At 42.2% G+C, this 22,756-nt stretch overlaps 3 protein-coding genes across 6 annotated transcripts in view; 1 reads left to right on the forward strand and 2 right to left on the reverse strand.

The window, feature by feature from the left end:
* Positions 1–7,017, forward strand: part of rhogb (ras homolog family member Gb) — a 10,478-nt gene extending 3,461 nt beyond the window's left edge. Inside the window, exons 2-5 of the mRNA XM_068731789.1 lie at positions 5,211–5,317; positions 5,425–5,574; positions 5,832–6,002; positions 6,490–7,017. Of these exons, the coding sequence (XP_068587890.1) occupies positions 5,446–5,574; positions 5,832–6,002; positions 6,490–6,765 (576 nt within the window). The 5' untranslated portion in view covers positions 5,211–5,317; positions 5,425–5,445 and the 3' untranslated portion in view covers positions 6,766–7,017. The remainder of the gene's footprint in view (positions 1–5,210; positions 5,318–5,424; positions 5,575–5,831; positions 6,003–6,489) is intronic.
* On the reverse strand, positions 43–18,031 carry pgap2 (post-GPI attachment to proteins 2). Of its 3 annotated transcripts, none has more exons than XM_068731788.1 (7): positions 17,717–18,031; positions 15,765–15,933; positions 14,192–14,441; positions 13,922–14,028; positions 11,792–11,900; positions 11,542–11,698; positions 43–458 (listed from the first exon to the last, which is right to left on the reverse strand). In XM_068731788.1, exons 2-6 carry the CDS (start codon positions 15,930–15,932, stop codon positions 11,568–11,570), a joined length of 765 nt encoding a protein of 254 aa, XP_068587889.1. In that variant the 5' UTR covers position 15,933; positions 17,717–18,031; the 3' UTR covers positions 43–458; positions 11,542–11,567. The 3 variants fall into 3 exon arrangements, with proteins under 3 accessions (XP_068587889.1, XP_068587888.1, XP_068587887.1); XM_068731787.1 differs by lacking the exon at positions 43–458 and adding an exon at positions 9,784–11,377; XM_068731786.1 differs by lacking the exon at positions 43–458 and having other exon boundaries at positions 9,784–11,698.
* Positions 18,032–19,563: 1,532 nt separating this feature from the next.
* On the reverse strand, positions 19,564–22,445 carry LOC137888324 (uncharacterized). Of its 2 annotated transcripts, XM_068731703.1 has the most exons (3): positions 21,951–22,445; positions 21,246–21,451; positions 19,687–19,775 (listed from the first exon to the last, which is right to left on the reverse strand). In XM_068731703.1, exons 1-3 carry the CDS (start codon positions 22,404–22,406, stop codon positions 19,769–19,771), a joined length of 669 nt encoding a protein of 222 aa, XP_068587804.1. In that variant the 5' UTR covers positions 22,407–22,445; the 3' UTR covers positions 19,687–19,768. The 2 variants fall into 2 exon arrangements, with proteins under 2 accessions (XP_068587805.1, XP_068587804.1); XM_068731704.1 differs by lacking the exon at positions 21,246–21,451 and having other exon boundaries at positions 19,564–19,775.
* Between the last annotated feature and the right edge of the window lie 311 nt (positions 22,446–22,756).

A 22,756-nucleotide genomic window follows, 5' to 3' on the forward strand; every position in this document is an offset into this window, starting at 1 on the left:
CCTACTGTCGCTGTGTAGTTAGTCTTCCTGTGACATGAGGGGCTACTTCAATCAACGCGCTTTAGATAATCTCAATAAACCGCTGGGCTTGTTTCCAACCTTTGTGATCGTCTGATCAGCTTGTGTGTCCAACATGCTAACATGCTAACATGAAGTGAAAAGTTGAACAAGCGTGTGGTGTTGAAGCTCTGGTTTGGTCCAGTAGTCTCTGGCGTCTTAGTCCTGGTTTCTTCCAATAATCCTTGGTCGGTTTTAGCAAGTCTGTTTCCATTAATATCCACTGTATTAGCCCCACATTGATCCAACATATTCCAGTGTGACTAGTCTCAGTTTGGTCCAATATTTAGTGTTGTTTTGTCCCCGGTTTGGTCCAGTAGTCTCTGGTGTTTTAGTCCTTTTGACCCCTTATTCTGCTGAAGATGAGCAGATGTTGCAGATGTTCATGACCTCTTCCTGTCCTGAAAAAGACCACAGCCCACCGTTTGCGGTTAGTCATTCTGCAGAGCAGGTGTTTCTTCTGTCAGATGGAGTTTTTCAGATTATTGAAAGATAGAAAAAAAAAGTCCACACAGATGTGAAAATATTCTGTAGACCTCAAAACTCCAATTTTAGAGATTTACCCATCAGCACTTCAGCCGCGAGATGACTCGGTTCCTCTGCGGGTCAGGAGACTCTTCCTAAAGCAGCATTATAAAATAAAAACACAGAAAAAGAACACAGCTGACCGGACGAAACCAAAGCTGCTGGTTAGTTCCTGAAACACTGAGACGACCGGCTTCAATGGCACCGATTACACTTCAGTCTCCCTGAAGAAGACATCAAAGCTAACGTCACTCACCGTGAATCCTCAAATCGTGGCCAAAGCTTTTATTTCCTTCATCTTTAGAGAGAAAATGTTACTTTTAGACGCCGAAGTTTACGTCTAATTTCCCTGTTTTATGTTTATTTGTTGTCTCCATGAATAAGACCAGAGCCATGTCATACTCTCAACAACACAGCTCATTTTTTTAGGTTAATCAACTTCCCAGTATGAACACTTAAATAGCCTTTAAATCAATAAGTCCTAAAGTTGTAAAGTGCACTATTATCTGAATCCAGAGTTATTGTCTTTACTCCGTTCACGTGAACGAGAACGAGGCCGGACCCACAGATTTAGGCCGTCGCCATCTTGGTTTTTTTTGCAACCAGCGAACAGGAAGTGACCACATCTGGACTGAGGAGGAGTGACGTAGAGACGTCGTATACGTCTCTGGTAGAGACCTGTCAATCAGCGTGTAGCCCCGCCCCTAAATCATCCCCTGCTTTCTGGTGTGTTTGACTCTAAATGGAGCATAATGTACTAAATGAACATCATGCTGTATTGAAGAAGACTGTAAACTAGAGATTGAGACCATAAACTCATGTTTACAATGTTTACTGAGGGAATACATCAAGAGAGAAGTAGAGTCATTTTAGACTAGACTTCTATACAACCAGAGGAGTCGCCCCCTGGTGGTCGCTAGAGAGAATGCAGGTTTAACACATGAAGCTCTGACTTCTCAACAGTAAATTCATCATTATTCACTCGACGACAACCGGAAGAGAGGCGATAAAGTTTTGATTCCCACAGAAACAGAAGCTCAGAGTTCTTTATTTAAGCGTTGACTTCTCTTTTAAAGGATTTCTTCAGCGTTGTGTCTCATGGTTTGACATTCTCACTGTGACGATTCATGCAAATGTTCTCATGCCTCCAACACATAATGTGTGCTAATTATTAACACATGGATATGTAGGTAAGAACATTTTGTAGGTGAAGTTATACAAGTAATAGCTATTATTGTTGTAATATTATTAGTTTTAATTGTTTAACTTATTATTATAATTATTATTGTTTTCATTATTTATTACTTTTTATACATTTAAAATTTGATGATTATTTACCCTTTTTTTTACTATAATTCTTTTATTTTATTACAATTTTTTCGTGAGTGCATGTGAGCACTCATACAGCGCTTTCAATATCGGGCCCTCAGGTAAACACTGTTAGCTCTGTCAGCACTGTTGCCGTTGTTTGCGCTGTTAGCACCGTTAGCTGCTAGCCACAGGCTCAGCCTTCGCGATGTTGAGAGCCGTGTGGAGGCAATCGCTATGTTCTGAACTGTGCTGAGGACCTTTAGCTGCGTGTCCTTCACGTGTCTAGAAGCGCTCATCTGATCTGCTTCACACTTGGTGTTTTGTTTTGAGTGCTCTCCCGAATTTGGTGCAATTTTAGACTAAATATGAACTTTGGATGCTGGATATTCTAAAGTCACAACCAAGCTGGAGCCGAACAATAGGGCCGCTATGAACGAGCTGCTAAAATAAAACACAGCGGGTTAGCTTCAGACTCTCTCTCACACGGAGAGGAAGGTTTCTTTTACACAACGAACCGTCGTCAGATTACAGGCTACTGATCTCGATCCTTCTTCCTCTTTTGACTCGACGTGTTTTATTCTTTCTTCCTCTCACAGCTCGTCTGTCAGCACTCTGTTCTGTTCTCACACTGAAAGCAACGCTTTAAGACGCTGTTTGGTGCAGTTTCTACTTATCTCTTACTGTTAATGTGTTATTGTATATCTGACACTAAACAGTAGAATATAATTATAAGTTTGACCACCAAGACACTGTTCCGTCTTTGTATCTGTGGAGAGACATTGAGGGTTTTCCCAAAGACGTCAATGCAGTCACAGTTGTATCACAGCAAGCGTTAGAGGAACTGCAGCCAAACGTCCAAGTTGTACTCTCGAGTAACATGAGACTTGTTAAACTTGAAGCAGCTTTTAAAGGAATCGGTCACTCATCACGTCTCTACGTTCACGGAGCTTCTTTGCTGAAGTTGCTGCATTGTTTCAACATGAAACCACAATGAGATGTTTCTACTGAAAGCTTCCCTTTTCCCCAAAAACTACACGCAAGTTACAAAAGGACATCGTTGCAACACGTGGAGCGTTTGTCTCAGGTGAACAGTATCTGAGAGGAATGCTTTAGGACTTATACATATTTTAAGCCTCGTACGTCTTTTTCAGTCCGTTTATTCTGACCGTCCTACTCACTCGAGCACAAAATATGGATTAATCCGCCGCTGGAAATAGTCCCCAACAAATTCAGTCAGTGAGCAGCTGCTTTAGGAGATTACTGAAGGAACTATGTATATATTTGTGTTTTTAAAGATAAAAGGAGCCAAAGACAGAGTTGTACTTTCAGTGAAGGATCTGAATATTTCCTCCTCACGGCGATGTGAAGCAGAGAAGAGTCAGCAGGACAAAGTGAGATCACAGGTTGAAGCTTCCAGCAGGAGTGAGATCAGCCGACCTCCGCCCAGAGACAGAGAGGGAGGGTGGGGTCCGCCTCCCCAGAGTCTGGGTTGAGCCACTTTCTCTATCCAGACATCTGGAGACAGAGTCACTATTTCACTGTTCAGAACTCACAATTATGTTCATGTGATCACCTTCTCACCATCAAATCCTCACCGTGCTTTGTCCTCAGACTAAGACTGTGAGACAGACCTTTACTGACACAGATTCAACGCGTTTTCTCTCTTCTTCGCTGGTTTTCAAAGATGTTGCACTCAGACTGACGGGAACAAAACTTCTGGGTCAACGTTACTTCAGTGGCTCTGGTTGTTGAGGCTCAGACGTGACATCTGCGGGGGCTTGGATATGACATCAGGGAGCAATCTGGGTAATTCGGACACAATCTTGGTGATTCTGGCATGATCTCAAGGACTCGAGCATGACTTGGTGACTCGAACATAGCCCTGGTGTTTTGTTTTGGTCTTGACCTGCATAACTTGGATATGATCTAGTGACTCGTCCGTGATCTTTTTGGCTAGGACAATCTGGAGGACTCAGAAATTACCTTTTCTGACTTGGACACAACTCTCTTGGTGACTTGGACACAAGACTCTTGGTGACTTGGACACAACTCTCTTGGTGACTTGGACACAACTCTCTTGGTGACTTGGACACAACTCTTGGTGACTTGGACACAACTCTCTTGGTGACTTGGACACAACTCTTGGTGACTTGGACACAACTCTCTTGGTGACTTGGACACAACTCTTGGTGACTTGGACACAACTCTCTTGGTGACTTGGACACAACTCTCTTGGTGACTTGGACACAACTCTCTTGGTGACTTGGACACAACTCTCTTGGTGACTTGGACACAACTCTTGGTGACTTGGACACAACTCTCTTGGTGACTTGGACACAACTCTCTTGGTGACTTGGACACAACTCTCTTGGTGACTTGGACACAAGACTCTTGGTGACTTGGACAAGTGACTCTGGTGACTCGGGCAATTTAGACATAAGATGGATGACTCAGAAATGATGTTGGGGACTTGGTCATGTCCCTGGTGATTTGGACACAATTTCAGTGACTTGGAAATTACTCAGGTGACTCGGACAAGGCGTTGGTGACATGAACATAATCTGGACGACTCAGAGATGACCTGGATGGTTCAGACACACATTTGGTGACTTGGACAGGTTCTGTAGATTTCGGACATAATCTATATGATGCAGATATGACCTTGTGTGACTTGGACTTGACCCCGATGACTCCAGCTCAATGACTTGGTAACTGGAACATCATCAGAGAGTCGAACATGAGTTGGTGCCCTGAACGTGACTTGGACTTGACTCGAGGTTCACTGACCCGACAGCTACACCACAAAAGAGGTTTTGTCCAGAAACAAAGAATACAAATCTAAGCAGTCGTCTTTCTGTCACGTAAATGTAAATAGTTTTGACTGAATGACTGACTGTGTGTGTGTGAGTGTGAGTGTGTGTGAATGTGTGTGTGTGTGAGAGTGTGTGAATGTGTGTGAGTGTGAGTGTGTGTGAATGTGTGTGTGTGTGAGAGTGTGAATGTGTGTGAGTGTGAGTGTGTGTGAATGTGTGTGTGTGAGAGTGTGTGAATGTGTGTGAGTGTGAGTGTGTGTGAGTGAGTATGTGTGTGTGTGAGTGTGAGTGTGTGTGAGTATGTGTGTGTGTGAGTGTGAGTATGTGTGTGTGTGAGTGTGAGTATGTGTGTGTGTGAGTGTGAGTATGTGTGTGTGTGTGTGTGTGTGTGTGAGTGTGTGTGAGCAGATTAACATCTCTGTTTTGTTTGGAGACTGTTTCCTTCTGCAGCGATCATTTCCATAAACACAAATACTAACTCCCCCCCCCCCCCCCCCCCGGCAGTCAGACGATGGGACGTCCCGTGTCTCTGAACAAACTGTGTTAACTGAAGGAACCTGAAGTGTCTCTGACAGCCGGAGCAACGAGTGAACCAATCAGACTCACTGAAGGTAACACTACAACATGTACCTCTGAGATGTAGTACAGTATGAAGTACAACATGTACTGTCAGTAAAGTAAAGTATAAATGCAGATGAAAGCTTGTGGTTGTGTTCAGGCTGAAGGCTCAGGAGTCGTCATGCAGAGCATCAAGTGTGTGGTCGTGGGGGACGGTGCCGTGGGGAAGACCTGCCTCCTCATCTCATACACAACCGGAGCGTTTCCCAAAGAGTACATCCCCACTGTGTTCGACAACTACAGCAGCCAGGTGTGTGTGTGTGTGTGTGTGTGTGTGTGTGCGTGTGTGTGTGTGTGTGTGTGTGTGTGTGTGTGTGTGTGTGAGTTTAGTAAAGTTTCAAGTTTTCATTGTTGATTAAAACGTAAACATTGAGGGAAAATTTGGTGAAAATCTGTTTGTTAGTTTCTGATATTCAGCTCGTTGTTACAGAAACACAAATCTCTGACCAGGTGTGTGTGTGTGTGTGTGTGTGTGTGTGTGTGTGTGTGTGTGTGCGGTGCATTCAGGTGACGGTGGACAACAGGACCATCAGTCTGAACCTGTGGGACACGGCGGGTCAGGAGGAGTACGACCGGCTGAGGACGCTGTCGTACCCGCAGACCAACGTCTTCATCATCTGCTTCTCCATCTCAAGCCCCGCCTCCTACGAGAACATCAAGCACAAGTGGCATCCAGAGGTCAGCGGACGCAAGTCTACCCGGCAACAGAGCGGAACTCTATTTGAGTTTTATTATCTCTTTTACAACTTGAGAGGTTTTTTGGTTTTATGTATTAATTGATAAAAACGAGACCGCTGTAATTTCAATGGTCAATTATAATAATAATAATATTATAATAATAATTATAATAATATTATTTATTATAATATTAATAATTATTTATTATATTAATTATTATTATATTAATATTATTATTAATTATATTTTCAGACTTAACACTTTAGAGAAACTTTAAAAAAAAATACAAATACAAAAAATATTGTCTATATATATATATATATATATATATATATATATATATATATATATATATATATATAAATATAAATTGTGATCATTTCTTTCAGTTTTCCAGACTGAATGAAGGAACTGAACCATCTCCCCCTTTAAAGACAAAGTGGTTTCTAGTTTCCTTAACATCTACTGGACTGTGTTTGGTCTCCAGGTGTCTCACCACTGCCCCAGCGTCCCCATCCTCCTGGTCGGCACAAAGAGCGACCTCCGGAACGACGGCGAGACCCAGAGGAAGCTGAAGGAGCAGAACCAGATGCCCGTCAGCCACCAGCAGGGCGCCGCGCTCGCCCGCCAGATCCACGCCGTGCGCTACCTGGAGTGTTCGGCCCTGAACCAGGACGGCATCAAGGACGTGTTCGCCGAGTCCGTGAGGGCCTTCCTCAACCCGACGCCCGCCGTGCAGAAGAGGCACTGCGTGCTGCTGTAGGGCGGAGCCTCCAAAACGACCACGCCCACAAACCGACGGGTTAACGTGGCAACGCCGCCTGAGAGACTGTTGGAAAAATCGATGCTAAAAATGTGTTTTTTTTAAATGTTTGGTTAGAATTTTATCTTTGGTGGTTTTGGGCTCAGTGTTCGAATTATGGGGGAATTTACGGAAGTTTTTATTGGGGGGGGGCATTAATTTAAAGCATTTCTGATGCTGTAATGAACTATAATAATTAAAATCTAAATGAAACTCCAACGTGTCGGTTTAAATGTTGATGACTTCTCTCATTATTTGGTCTCTTGTGGTAAAGTTTTAGGTAAACTGGTCCTGAACCAGTCTCAGTGTAGTCCTGGTCCTCTATATGAACCAGTCTCAGTGTAGTCCTGGTCCTCTATATGAACCAGTCTCAGTGTAGTCCTGGTCCTCTGTATGAACCAGTCTCAGTGTAGTCCTGGTCCTCTGTATGAACCAGTCTCAGTGTAGTCCTGGTCCTCTATATGAACCAGTCTCAGTGTAGTCCTGATCCTCTATATGAACCAGTCTCAGTGTAGTCCTGGTCCTCTATATGAACCAGTCTCAGTGTAGTCCTGGTCCTCTATATGAACCAGTCTCAGTGTAGTCCTGGTCCTCTATATGAACCAGTCTCAGTGTAGTCCTGGTCCTCTGTATGAACCAGTCTCAGTGTAGTCCTGGTCCTCTGTATGAACCAGTCTCAGTGTAGTCCTGGTCCTCTGTATGAACCAGTCTCAGTGTAGTCCTGGTCCTCTATATGAACCAGTCTCAGTGTAGTCCTGGTCCTCTATATGAACCAGTCTCAGTGTAGTCCTGGTCCTCTATCAGACCTCCATCAGTACAGAGACCATCAGAGAGAAGATGGTCTGTTTCTATAGAGTTGTTCTTAATGATGTCATCGGAGCCACCGGGTCGGATTCTGGTGAAACCAGATGAACTCATGCAGGTTCACCAGAAACTCCTTCAGCTCAGACTCCAGCAGAGACCGGTCCACCGTGGACAGACCCAGATCCTCCAGCAGAGACCGGTCCACCGCGGACAGACACAAAAACATGGTTCATGGTGACATTAAACGTCCTGTTTGAATCCTACAAAGCGTTACAGGAAGCGTAGTTCCAAAAATGAATCCCCCAAATATACATATGAGAAATAGTCAGTGTGACAAAATAATACATATTGTGAACCTTCTTTCTGATCTCTGGGGTGGTGAATTGATTCAACACCTGAACTATCTGATGACTCCTCATAGCGGTGAGGAGGAGGGCGGGTCAGACAGGAAGCAGCTCAGGTGGCGTCATGAAGTGATGTAAATAGAAACAAGGAAGTTAAATAAACGGTTGTTCACACTGAGGATCTACTGCAGAGTGTTTACATGCGTTAATGATTTGAATATAATCTTCTCTATTGAAACCTTTTCTGTCTCCTAGTGTGGAAAGTTTCATGTTTTCACATTAAAATCCTCATGAAACCTTTAGTACCACCAAAAGTATCAGCATCAAAATACACTAAAAGTACAATAAGTAAAAGTACTCCTTATGCAGAAAGATATATTTCATATTATTGTGTTATATTGATTGATATTATTGTATTATATTTAGTGATATTATTGTATTATATTTAGTGATATTATATTATTATATTTAGTGATATAATTGTATTATATTTATTGATATTATTGTATTATATTTATTGATATTATTGTATTATATTTAGTGATATAATTGTATTATATTTATTGATATTATTGTATTATATTTATTGATATAATTGTATTATATTTATTGATATTATTGTATTATATTTATTGATATAATTGTATTATATTTATTGATATTATTGTATTATATTTAGTGATATTATTGTATTATATTTATTGATATTATTGTATTATATTTATTGATATTATTGTATTATATTTATTGATATTATTGTATTATATTTAGTGATATAATTGTATTATATTTAGTGATATTATTGTATTTTATTTTATGATATAATTGTATTATATTTAGTGATATTATTGTATTTTATTTTATGATATTATTGTATTATATTTAGTGATATTATTGTATTTTATTTATTGATGCATTAATGTGTTCATCACTTTAAAGGTGGAGCTCATTTGAATGACTTTACATACTGCTGGTTAGTTCAGTCTATAATATAATTCATATATTTTTGGACCATAGTTTCTAACTCATATTCAGAGTCATGGATCTATGACTCTGTGTTGTTGTTGTTGTTGTTCTGTGAGGAGTTCTGATGTTCAGGAAAAAGCAGTTTGAGGAAGTGAGTTTAATGAGCTGCAGAAGAACAACTTCCCTAAACCATGAAAGGACTCTTGTGGCGTCAGATAGAAGAATCAGACCACAAACACACCCCAGTTTAAATACGCAAAGCACCTCCAGCTCCGTCTAACCAGAACCAGGACTGAGAGGAGCAGCCTGTCGGACCTGCTGCAGTAGAACGAGAGGTTCCTGAAGGGAGTCTGGTGCTCGGAGACACTACCACTGTGGTCCAGAGGGGGCGACAGAAACGACACAAAGGAAAGCTCTCTGTCGGAGCTTTAAGTACATTTAGCTGACTACCTACTTTTACTGCTTTTCAAGGTTTTCAATGCAGGACTTTTACTTGTAGTGGAGTATTTTTACAGTGTGTATTAGTACTTTTACTTGTAGTGGTATTAGTACTTGTACTTGTAGTGGTATTAGTACTTTTACTTGTAGTGGTATTAGTACTTTTACTTGTAGTGGTATTAGTACTTGTACTTGTAGTGGTATTAGTACTTGTACTTGTAGTGGTATTAGTACTTTTACTTGTAGTGGTATTAGTACTTTTACTTGTAGTGGTATTAGTACTTTTACTTGTACTGGTATTAGTATTTGTACTTGTAGTGGTATTAGTAGTTTTACTTGTAGTGGTATTAGTACTTGAGTATAAGATCTTCTTCCATCCTCTAACACATCGACACAGAGACTAAAATCTATGAGAGAAACAGGAATGTTAATGTTGTTGTTGTTTATTATCATCAAATAAACATGTCGACACACACACACACACACACACACACACACAGACCTTTATATGATTAGATGATTAAACATGCACAGAGTCTGAATGTGCTTCATTCTGCTGTAGTGAAAACCACATGACGAGTCTGAAATGTCCCAAAAAGGCCACCGTACAAAATAAACTCTTTTGATTTTAGTAACAATGGGACATTTCTGTGTATTTGATTAGTTTCTACCGGTCTGATTTGTAATTTAACCTTAAAGTGACGAGTCAGCTGATTGTAAAATAACCTCACTAGTATTTAAAAAACAAACCATTTCTTTTGGTTGTTTCACAATAAAAGACCTTTACGTTCAAATGCACTTATTATGAAACACATGCAGGAAGTGTTATGTTGGTTATTAACAGGAGCTTTAAAAACATCTTCACTTTACTGCAGAGTTCATTTTGGCACCAAATGTTGATTTAGTTTCAGTCCTTTGAGGGAAAACTTGATTAATTAAAGTTAATTTTGCATTTTTGAGAATAAAGTCAAAGTGTCGAGAATAAGTTTGAATTTTCAGGATTAGTGCAAAAATAAATAAAAATGTATTTGTTGACATTTTGAGAATGAATCAAGCTAATAGAGTTAGCACACATACATTGACATTTCGTCTTTATTTTTGAAATACCAAACAAAAATAAAAATCTTCCTCCTTTTGTTCTTTTTCCTCATCTCTGGCGCTGATACTCTTCCGTAGCTTTTTTACTCAACTTACTGTTGATTTTAGTGTTTGCTAACATTCCTGTTTCTCCTCATTTCGTTTTCGTCGTGAAAAAATGTTGTCAACAAATATTTGTTGACATATTTGTGGTTGTAAATACAAATAATACAAACAGGCATCAGTGTTTTATAACTGTAATTCTCACGGAGCTGCTAACGATGCTAACCACGCTAATGATGCTAACGATGCTAACCACGCTAACAATGCAAACGACGCCAACGACGCTAGCGACTTCTGGTGTTGTGAACCTGAAGGAGAAGCCCAAACTGAGCGTCTCTTTGTGTCGCGTCAGGACGTCAACAATGAGCCGTGAACATGTGAGTAAACAGCTGACGGAGTAAATAAACCTCCGTTTACAACAGACGAGCCGTATTTACAGCTGTCGGATATTATACGCCGAGTGAAGTCAAAGCTTCACGTCTTAAAGCTGCATTCTCTCTAGTGTCCACCAGGGGGCGACTCCTCTGGTCGTATAGAAGTCTAGTCTAAAATGACTCTACTTCTCTCTTGATTTATTCCCTCAGTAAACATTGTAAACATGAGTTTATGGTCTCAATCTCTAGTTTACAGTCTTCTTCAATACAGCATGATGTTCATTTAGTACATTATGCTCCATCTAGAGTCACACACACCATAAAGCAGGGGATGATTTAGGGGCGGGGCTACACGCTGATTGACATGTCTCTACCAGAGACGTATACGACGTCTCTACGTCTCTCCTCCTCAGTCCAGATGTGGTCACTTCCTGTTCACTGGTTGCAAAGTCGACAAAGTCGCTGTTTTAATCAGCAAGATGAAGATGAAACACGTTGGTATCGCTGCTGAAGATTATAAAAAACACAATGTCACGAGTTTAAAAGAACTCAGGTGTCTTTGGAATGTTAAAAAAAGTTTAATCTCGCCTGCAGCACTGACATCATCGCGTCATAATGTTCACGGCGCCGCTTTTAAAAATGTCAAATAAAGTTTTTAGAGTTCCTGTCACCTGTCCACAGGTGAGGTCGGCCTCGCTCAGTACCGCTTGTCCTCGGGGGGCGTGGCCACGATCACCTCTTTGCTCCCGAAGTCCCAGAAAGCCGTCATGTGGAAGGCCATGTTGGAGAAGACCACCAGGTATTCACAGAGGGCGAACAGGGTGTAGACTGGAGAGCACAGAGAGTCATCATCACTGAGTCATCATCACCCCCCCCCCCCCTCCCCACTTCAACAAACAACAGCTGATCCTGAGCGCTCACCTCCGGTCTCACAGAACTTGTTGTGGCGTCTGAAGAAGTACGCTGCAGCCAGACAGCAGCCGACGTTAAACAGGAAGAGACGCAGCTTCCAGCGGAACGACGTCACTTCCTGGAGAGAGAGTTTAAAAACGTGTTTATAGAGTTATAGATTAAGTACAGACGTGTGATCAGTACATCTGTTCATCGTCAATTCATAAGACAATTATTGTCTCAGTTAAATGTCGTAAACAGTGACTACGTTTACATGTTCACTAGTATTGCAATATTATATGTAACATATGTGTAAACAGGAGCTTCTTCTAGATTCAGCATACTTTTAATTCACTTAATGGTAATTATTAAGCCTCATAATGTCTCATCATCCGTTCAAAATACAGATATTTACTGTGATGACGGGTCTATAACTCAAGTTAAAGATGCATCAAAGTAATATTTTAATCATAAAAACAGTTATTATGATGCAGGAGAGCAGCGTGTTCACAGGGTTCAATAATCAAAAGGTTCTCCAGGATGTGTGGGAACATTGACGACATTAAATATTAATATTAATCAGCTGGTGGAGGATTCCTGGAAGCTCAGCGGTCACATGACGCGAACCAACAGGAAGTAGCGGACCTTAAGTGAAACAGGGAAGCACCGAAATAATCCTGCAGACAGAAGCTCCATCTGAAACTTCTTCATGGTCTCGAACGACGTTCTGTTGACGTTAGAACCCGATCGTCAGTTTGTGGGAAAGAGACGAACCTCCTGAAGGACCTCACTGTCTGTGCAGCACTCTTCTCTAAGACCACAACGCCTCGTAAAATATTCATTAAACATCCTCTTCAAGCACTCTTGAATCCTCTCCTCAACTCCTAAATCCTCTTCAAGGACCCCCGATGCACCCTTTGTACTTCCTAGTATGTCCTCGAACAATCCTTGAACCTCTTCAATGACCCCAGAAACAAGCTTTTCTCTCCTCTACAAGCTCCTCAAAAAACACTAAGAAACCTTCCCAAAACCACCACGAGGAACTCTGCTCAAGGATCCCTAAAAACCTCCATGAGCACTCAAGGACCAACAGAACCTTCCCAACGTTTCCTGAATCATCCTTGAACCACTACGGTCAACGTGAGGACACTTCAAGCACTCCTTGAACTACTTCAAGCACCACTAACCATGAACACTCTTCTGGGTCCACTAGAACCTTAAAGAGGGCATCAGAACCCCCCCAGGAACCACATGGTCCTCCTCAAGAACCCGAGGAACCTCCTCAAGTACCACTGGAACTCTTTGAGGGCCTCTTGAATCCTCTCCTCAACTCCTAAATCCTCTTCAAGGACCACTGAAGCACCCCTGGTACTTCTTAGGATGTCCTCAAGCAAACAAGTACCACAGAATCTGTTCAAGGATCCCTAAAAACCACCACTAACCATGAACACTCTTCTGGGTCTAATAGAACCTTGAAGAGGGCATCAGAACCACTTCATGAACCACATGGTCCTCCTCAAGAACCAGAAGAACCTCCTCAAGTACCACTGGACCTCTTTGAGGCCCTCTTAAACCACCACAAGGACCCAGAGAACACACTCAAATACCTGACAGTCCTCTTCAAGGACCACTAAAGCGCCACTGGTACTCCAAGTAATCAAGTCATCAAGCAATCTTTTCAAGGATCCTTAAAAACCACCACTAACCATGAACACTCTTCTGGGTCCACTAGAACCACCTCATGAACCACATGGTCCTCCTGAAGAACCCGACGAACCTCCTCAAGTACCACTGGGGCCTAAACAAGAACCGTTAGAACCCCTCAAGCACTCTTCAAGGATCCCCAGAGTCCAGTAGGTCTGAATGAATGTGGATTCAAAGGAGCTGCTCTGTGCTCATGAGGTGGATCTGTAGCTCGACGGCGCCCTCTGCAGGCGAAGCTCAGCACTGCGGACGGTTTGTACAGAATCTGATCAAATACAAATATAATGTTCTTTCAAGCTTGGGACCGATCTGTGAATTTTATGTGTTTTTAACAACTAAATTATGATGGATAAAAATATGATAATAAATATGTTAGTTTATGATCTACAGGCCTGTTGGAGATATTCGGGTCAATGACGGTGAGAGCAGCTCGGTCACAGGTGACTCTTTGTTTACCTCTGGGTTCACGTAGTGTCTCCTGATCACCTGCCACAGTCGGCACGTAATGAGCATGTGCAGCAGCGAGCTCCCGATGAACACGACGAAACCGTTTTTATGAACACCTGCAGGACACAAACGGGTGATTATGACACTTTGATCTCAAGCACGCACACACACACACACACACACACACACACACACACACACACACACACACACACACACACACACGTATACACGATAATAATCTATTGTACTGTTTTAGAAACAGGTCACTGTACTCACTGTAGGTTTCGGTGGAGGACACGTACGTGAGCAGCAGCAGGCCGGTGTTCTCGGCGAGGCTGCAGAGGAGAGCCAGCCCGCTCAGCAGCAGCTCCGGCAGCCTCTTGGAGAAGCGGCCGCGGTAGAAGCTGAAATAGGCGACGGACACCAGGTAGCGCGGCGCCGAGTGAAGGCCGACGCAGCAGCGCCAGATGTAGCGCTCAGGGACCCGGCTGATGGCGGCGCTGATGGACGGGAGGTAGTTTGACACCTGAGGGGAAAAAGAGGACAAAAGTACAACATGCACCTCTGAGATGTAGTACAGTAAAAAGTACTATATGTACCTCTGAGACATAGTACAGTATAAAGTACTATATATACACATCTGAGACGTAGTACAGTATAAAGTACTATATATACACATCTGAGACGTAGTACAGTATGAAGTAAAATATGAACAGATGAACAAGAAGAGAAGATTTAAACAGGAACAGCTTCCTGTTTCAGTGTCAAGAGTTTCACAATAAAAGCACCCTAGCACAAGCTGGAGTTAACACAGTAGAAACAGAAAGTTAGTGTAGGTTAGGTTAGTGTAGGTTAGGTTAGACGAGGTTAGGTTAGAGTAGGTTAGGTTAGGTTAGTGTAGGTTAGGTTAGGTTAGTGTAGGTTAGGTTAGAGTAGGTTAGGTTAGACTAGGTTAGGTTAGAGTAGGTTAGGTTAGGTTAGTGTAGGTTAGGTTAGGTTAGTGTAGGTTAGGTTAGAGTAGGTTAGGTTAGAGTAGGTTAGTGTAGGTTAGGTTAGTGTAGGTTAGGTTAGGTTAGGTTAGTGTAGGTTAGGTTAGACTAGGTTAGGTTAGAGTAGGTTAGGTTAGGTTAGGTTAGTGTAGGTTAGGTTAGGTTAGTGTAGGTTAGGTTAGTGTAGGTTAGGTTAGAGTAGGTTAGGTTAGGTTAGTGTAGGTTAGGTTAGTGTAGGTTAGAGTAGGTTAGGTTAGTGTAGGTTAGAGTAGGTTAGGTTAGTGTAGGTTAGGTTAGAGTAGGTTAGGTTAGTGTAGGTTAGGTTAGAGTAGGTTAGGTTAGTGTAGGTTAGAGTAGGTTAGGTTAGTGTAGGTTAGAGTAGGTTAGGTTAGTGTAGGTTAGGTTAGAGTAGGTTAGGTTAGTGTAGGTTAGGTTAGAGTAGGTTAGAGTAGGTTAGGTTAGTGTAGGTTCGGTTAGAGTAGGTTAGAGTAGGTTAGTGTAGGTTAGGTTAGTGTAGGTTAGGTTAGTGTAGGTTCGGTTAGAGTAGGTTAGTGTAGGTTAGAGTAGGTTAGGTTAGTGTAGGTTAGAGTAGGTTAGGTTAGTGTAGGTTAGAGTAGGTTAGGTTAGTGTAGGTTAGGTTAGAGTAGGTTAGGTTAGTGTAGGTTAGGTTAGAGTAGGTTAGGATAGTGTAAGTTAGGTTAGTGTAGGTTAAGTTAGTGTTAGGGTAGGTTAGCGTGTGTACTGCTGAACTCATCACAGTTTGAACCTGTTCAATCAGAGGGACTACCTCCATATTTAGAGCTCCGTCATGACTTCCACATCAGTGTGTTCTTCCTGTAAGACACCAGGTGATCACTCACGTGACAGTGTGTGTAGGTGGAGTCCTCAAAGTGGTACACGAGTGAGATGAAGAGGCAGGCGATGAGGCCGGTCAGAGGGAGCAGCACCGTCCCCACAGCGAAGCTGGTGAAAGGGAGCCGGATGAGGGGCCGGTCCCGGTCCAGGCTGCCGTAGGGCCCCTGGAGCATCCTGGGTAAACGCAACACACGGGGTTTACAACATTGTACTAAAAAGTACTATATGTACCTCTGAGATGCAGTACAGTATAAAGTACAATATGTACCTCTGAGATGTAGTACAGTAAAAAGTACTATATGTACCTCTGAGGTGCAGTACAGTATAAAGTACTATATGTACCTCTGAGGTGTAGTACAGTATAAAGTACTATATTTACCTCAGAGGTGTAGTGCAGTATAAAGTACTATATGTACCTCTGAGGTGTAGTACAGTTTAAAGTACTATATGTACCTCTGAGGTGTAGTACAGTATAAAGTACTATATGTACCTCTGAGGTGTAGTACAGTTTAAAGTACTATATGTACCTCTGAGGTGTAGTACAGTATAAAGTACTATATTTACCTCAGAGGTGTAGTACAGTATAAAGTACTATATGTACCTCTGAGGTGTAGTACAGTATAAAGTACTATATGTACCTCTGAGGTGTAGTGCAGTATAAAGTACTATATGTACCTCTGAGGTGTAGTACAGTTTAAAGTACTATATGTACCTCTGAGGTGTAGTACAGTATAAAGTACTATATTTACCTCAGAGGTGTAGTACAGTATAAAGTACTATATGTACCTCTGAGGTGTAGTACAGTATAAAGTACTATATGTACCTCTGAGATGTAGTACAGTAAAAAGTACTATATGTACCTCTGAGGTGTAGTACAGTATAAAGTACTATATGTACCTCTGAGGTGTAGTACAGTATAAAGTACTATATGTACCTCTGAGGTGTAGTACAGTTTAAAGTACTATATGTACCTCTGAGGTGTAGTACAGTATAAAGTACTATATTTACCTCAGAGGTGTAGTACAGTATAAAGTACTATATGTACCTCTGAGGTGTAGTACAGTTTAAAGTACTATATGTACCTCTGAGATGTAGTACAGTAAAAAGTACTATATGTACCTCTGAGGTGTAGTACAGTATAAAGTACAATATGTACCTCTGAGGTGTAGTACAGTAAAAAGTACTATATGTACCTCTGAGGTGTAGTACAGTATAAAGTACTATATGTACCCCTGAGGTGTAGTACAGTATAAAGTACTATATGTACCTCTGAGGTGTAGTACAGTATAAAGTACTATATGTACCTCTGAGATGTAGTACAGTAAAAAGTACTATATGTACCTCTGAGGTGTAGTACAGTATAAAGTACAATATGTACCTCTGAGGTGTAGTACAGTAAAAAGTACTATATGTACCTCTGAGGTGTAGTACAGTATAAAGTACTATATGTACCCCTGAGGTGTAGTACAGTATAAAGTACTATATGTACCTCTGAGGTGTAGTACAGTATAAAGTACTATATGTACCCCTGAGGTGTAGTACAGTATAAAGTACTATATGTACCTCTGAGGTGTAGTACAGTATAAAGTACTATCTGTACCTCTGAGATGTAGTACAGTATAAAGTACTATATGTACCTCTGAGGTGTAGTACAGTTTAAAGTACTATATGTACCTCTGAGGTGTAGTACAGTATAAAGTACTATATGTAGTACAGTATAAAGTACAATATTTATAGTGGACAAGTATTAAGTTGCCCAACATGTAAATACTCAACTAATGTACAAGTACCTCTTATTTTTACTCGAGTAAATTACGTCAGGTACATTCCACCACTGGTCTACGTCATCAGTTGTGTTTACCTGTCCAGGTGATGCAGTGAAGTTAACGTGACGTTATCTTCCACAGGTTATTGTTAGCTAACAGTTAGCTTCAGGTTATCAACATAAAACGCTCACCTTTACAGCTCCACGGGCTCGTGCGACCACGTGCTCCACCTCACGCGCATTTGCCCACCTTTAGGTCGAGTTAAGCCCAAGGAGCTAATAACTCTGTTAGCTTAGCTTCGGGAGCTAATGAGCTAACATAGATTAGCTAACGTTAGCTACAAACTTCCGTCGGCTTTAAAGTTTCTTAGCCAAATATGTTAGTTCTCCAAAGAAAGCTGTGTTCAGTTAAAGTCGCTGACATACTTTATCGGTTTGGTTTTTGTTCCGTTTTTTGTTTTCACGATTCTCAACCGGGACTTTGCTCCAAATCACCGGCATCAGGCTAGCTACGATAAGGCGAACAACTTCCGGTCACAACAGCCTTCACAATAAAAGTCCCTCTTACGTGTCTTCGTTATTTGACCGAAGACATTGTTGGAAGAACAAGAACAGTACATTGTGATTAATAAATAACAATACAACAGAGCATAACAGCAACGCTACAGTAACTATAAACGAAGTGCATAAATATATAAACCAATATAAATCAAGATTCCACAAAAAAAGAGAATTTTACTATTTTTCTGACATATATTATTATTTATAATATATATACATGATACATATATAAATATAAATATATATATAATATATATATATATATATATATTATAAATACTTAATACATAATAATTCATACACACCTACCTAATGAATCTACCTTAATGCGGGTGGTGGGGGTTAACGCGTCCACCGTCTCCTGGATCACTGACTACCTCACAGGCAGACCACAGTTTGTCCGACTGGGCCGTGTGCTGTCTGACACGGTGGTCAGTGATACTGGAGCTCCACAGGGAACTGTTCTGTCTCCCTTCCTGTTCACCTTATACACCACTGACTTCCAGTACAACTCGGGGTCATGCCATCTGCAGTAGTTCTCCGATGACTCTGCAGTGGTCGGGTGTATGAGGGACGGACGGGAGGAGGAGTACAGGGCAGTAGTGGATGACTTTGTGGAGTGGGCCGGTAGAAATCACCTGCTTCTGAACGTGGCCAAGACCAGAGAGATGGTGGTCGACTTCAGGAGGAGGACGACGGCTCCACAGCCACTGAGAGTTCTGGGAGAGGACGTGGACATGGTGGAGGAGGACAAGGTCCTGGGTGTCTCCATAAACAACAGACTGAACTGGAAGACCAACATCAACGCTGTGTACAAGAAGGGGATGAGTCGACTCTTTTTCTTGAGGAAACTTGGATCCTTCAACGTGTGCAGCAAGATGTTGGAGATGTTCTACCAGTCTGTTGAGGTCAGTGCACTGTACTTCTCCGTAGTCTGCTGGGGGAGCAGCACTGGAGCCGGAGACACCAACAGACTTAAACCGGTTAAGAAGGCCGGCTCCATCATCGGCTGTAAACAAGACTATCTGGAACAGGTGGTGGAGAGGAGGACACTGAAGAAACTATCATCCCTTTTGGATAACCTGGACCACCCTCTGCACCACCTACTGTAGGGACAGACTGATCCAGCGCCGCTGTCACAAGGACAGACACAGGAGAACATTCCTGCTATAAGACTCTATAATAAATCACCTCAGGCCAGATCAATCACATGACTATAACTCTTGTTTGCTGCTGGCACTACTGTTTAGCATTTTTTATATTTAATATTTGTTACTCTGTTATTTTTATTGTATATATTGTGCATTTTAATACTTCATATTTTTGTTGCTTGAATTGCTTTAGTATATGTTTTGCTGCTGTAATGAACACATTTCCCCTTGCAGGATGAATAAAGTATTTATCTATCTATAAACATACGACCCGACTATTGTAGCTCAAGCTTATGATTCCTATAAAAAGAACAACGCTGACTCTGATTTGAATATATTTCTTCATTGTTGTATTTGACAGTTCATTATTTTGGGTCTTCTTCTTTCTCCAGTGGTGACGGGTTGTCAGGCCACAATCTCTGAACAGCCTCTTCAGCTTCTGAGAACTCTTCAAATTCGACACCACGTATCAGTCCAACCTTTTCTGCGCAGCAGAACTTGAGGTTCTCTCTCAGTCGGCCGGCATCAAAGTTCAGCACCTAATGCAGAAAAAGAACAAAAATATTGAAGTTCACATGTTGGCTACAGTTCACCTGAGAAAAGCTGCAGAAATAAAATCAAACTGACCCCTGAAATATATTTGAGTCCGTCATAAATGCACAAATCTGCCCAGAACTGGACAGAAAAGAAGAAACAACAAAGACTAAAAAGAGGATGGGACTGTCTGTTAAGAGTAGGAAGAAGTGGTGAAAGTACCTGGTCGTCCACATGCAGAGCGACAGCAACATTATCCCACACATAATACTGATAGTAGCACAAACCCACAGCTGTCATCTGCTTTTCATCACGTCTCAGGACGTAGCAGACAAAAACAAACAGAGACAAAAAAACAATTGAACCCTTTCACTAATTTCATCTATAGGCTGAATATTACTGCATGGAAACTATAGAGAGATGACTGGAATCCAACACATCCAGGTTCTGTAATAACAGTAGGACAGGTCAGTGTCTGTGGGTAGTTCAGGTGTCTGTAATAACAGTAGGACAGGTCAGTGTCTGTGGGTAGTTCAGGTGTCTGTAATAACAGTAGGACAGGTCAGCGTCTGTGGTTAGTTCAGGTGTCTGTAATAACAGTAGGACAGGTCAGCGTCTGTGGGCAGTTCAGGTGTCTGTAATAACAGTAGGACAGGTCAGCGTCTGTGGGCAGTTCAGGTGTCTGTAATAACAGTAGGACAGGTCAGTGTCTGTGGTTAGTTCAGGTGTCTGTAATAACAGTAGGACAGTTCAGTGTCTGTGGTTCGTTCAGGTGTCTGTAATAACAGTAGGACAGGTCAGTGTCTGTGGTTCGTTCAGGTGTCTGTAATAACAGTAGGACAGGTCAGTGTCTGTGGTTCGTTCAGTGTCTGTAATAACAGTAGGACAGGTCAGCGTCTGTGGGCAGTTCAGGTGTCTGTAATAACAGTAGGACAGGTCAGCGTCTGTGGGCAGTTCAGGTGTCTGTAATAACAGTAGGACAGGTCAGTGTCTGTGGTTAGTTCAGGTGTCTGTAATAACAGTAGGACAGTTCAGTGTCTGTGGTTCGTTCAGGTGTCTGTAATAACAGTAGGACAGGTCAGTGTCTGTGGTTAGTTCAGTGTCTGTAATAACAGTAGGACAGGTCAGCGTCTGTGGGCAGTTCAGGTGTCTGTAATAACAGTAGGACAGGTCAGTGTCTGTGGTTAGTTCAGGTGTCTGTAATAACAGTAGGACAGTTCAGTGTCTGTGGTTCGTTCAGGTGTCTGTAATAACAGTAGGACAGGTCAGTGTCTGTGGTTCGTTCAGTGTCTGTAATAACAGTAGGACAGGTCAGTGTCTGTGGTTAGTTCAGTGTCTGTAATAACAGTAGGACAGTTCAGTGTCTGTGGTTACTTCAGGTGTCTGTAATAAAAGTAGGACAGGTCAGTGTGTGTGGTTAGTTCAGGCGTTTGTAATAAAAGTAGGATAGTTCAGTGTCTGTGGTTAATACTCACCTATGTGTCTCACACATGGCCTCAGACCTCCAGATGAAACAGTCATCTTTATAAGCACAGACAGCTTTTGGGTCGTCGGGCAGCAAAGGATATTCTGAGAACTCGTCCTGATTGGCCGGACTGTGGACCAGCACGGCGTACATCACTTCCTGTTTGTACAGGCGGGTCGTATACATCCGCATGACAGGTGGCTGATCGGAGCAACACTGACGACAATGAAAAAGGTTTTGATGGACGACCACTAAAATAATTCACCCGTAATGAACTGAGGAAAGAGCTGATGTTGACAGTGTGGTGGAAAAAAACTATTCAATGGTACCGAGTGAGTTCTATAATACTGAATACTGAAACAAGAAACATTTTGAGGAAAGAAGTCTGTCTTTAAAGTGTTTATTCTCCCGTCATACAGACTGCAGGAGGAATCAGACAAGAATCCAGTGTCTCTCCTGCTTATAAGCATCTCAGCACACAGTGGGGAGGAACATCAGGTATTTACATTATAACAATTAATCAGTTTCAAGCTCCCCATTGACCCCTCCAGTCAGCCCCTTCCTCTACTGAGCCTCGTCACACAAAGACATGTGTCTTCACATATAAACAATCTCTGGTTAAACTGCAATTCTGGCTGTCTGATCATGAGATGTTTGATCATGAGATGTTTGATCATGAGATGTTTGATCATAAGATGTTTGAGACCCTCGGTACCTGCTCGCTGTAGGCCTTCAGCACCTCCTCCAGGTCGAAGGTGAAGCGGTACGAGCCCAGCCTGGAGGTCCTCTTGAAGGCCGGAGAGGTAGCGAACGTCCCCAGGAAGCTCTGCTGCCTCTGGGCCTGCTCCTCCGTCTGGTCCGGGTAGGTGGTCTCCAGGAGCCTCCTCTCAGCTGATGTGATCTCTTCAGGTCCCACATCCAGACTCCACCACAGCAGACCATCTTGGTCCGGGTTCTTGAAGCCCTCGTCCCTCTTGATGCCATGTAATCCCCATCCGTCCGTGTCGTGTTTCAGACGACACACATGAAACTCTGGTTGAGGGTACGCCGGGATGTTTACTTTGTAGAGGTATCTGTTAATCACTCTAGTATTTCTCAAATCCTCCAGCTTCAAGTGCTGTTTTTCAGCTTCATGGTACTCGATTCCTCTCCTGTTTGTTTTGCGAATCATGATCAGGTGACACAAGTCTTTACTACCGGCTCACTGTCCTCTGACTGTCTTTATCAACAACTGAACAGAGTCCAGCTGATAATAAACCACACCCATTTCCTCCTACGTGGAAGTACTCTGTGAGTAAACAAACTGTAATACTGTAGTACTCTGTGAGTAAACAAACTGTAATACTGTAGTACTCTGTGAGTAAACAAACTGTAATACTGTAGTATCGTGGCTAAGTGGCTAAGTGGAGAGCAGGGCCGCCTTTCAATCAGAGGGTCGGCGGTTCAATCCCCGGCTCCAGCTAGTCTCATGTCAATGTGTCCTTGAGCAAGACACTTAACCCCAAAATGTCTCCCGTAGCT

Source organism: Cebidichthys violaceus, unplaced genomic scaffold, assembly GCF_023349555.1.
Source record: "Cebidichthys violaceus isolate CVI_PGR_0920_01 unplaced genomic scaffold, fCebVio1.0.p SCAF_53, whole genome shotgun sequence".
Lineage (NCBI taxonomy): Eukaryota > Metazoa > Chordata > Actinopteri > Perciformes > Stichaeidae > Cebidichthys > Cebidichthys violaceus.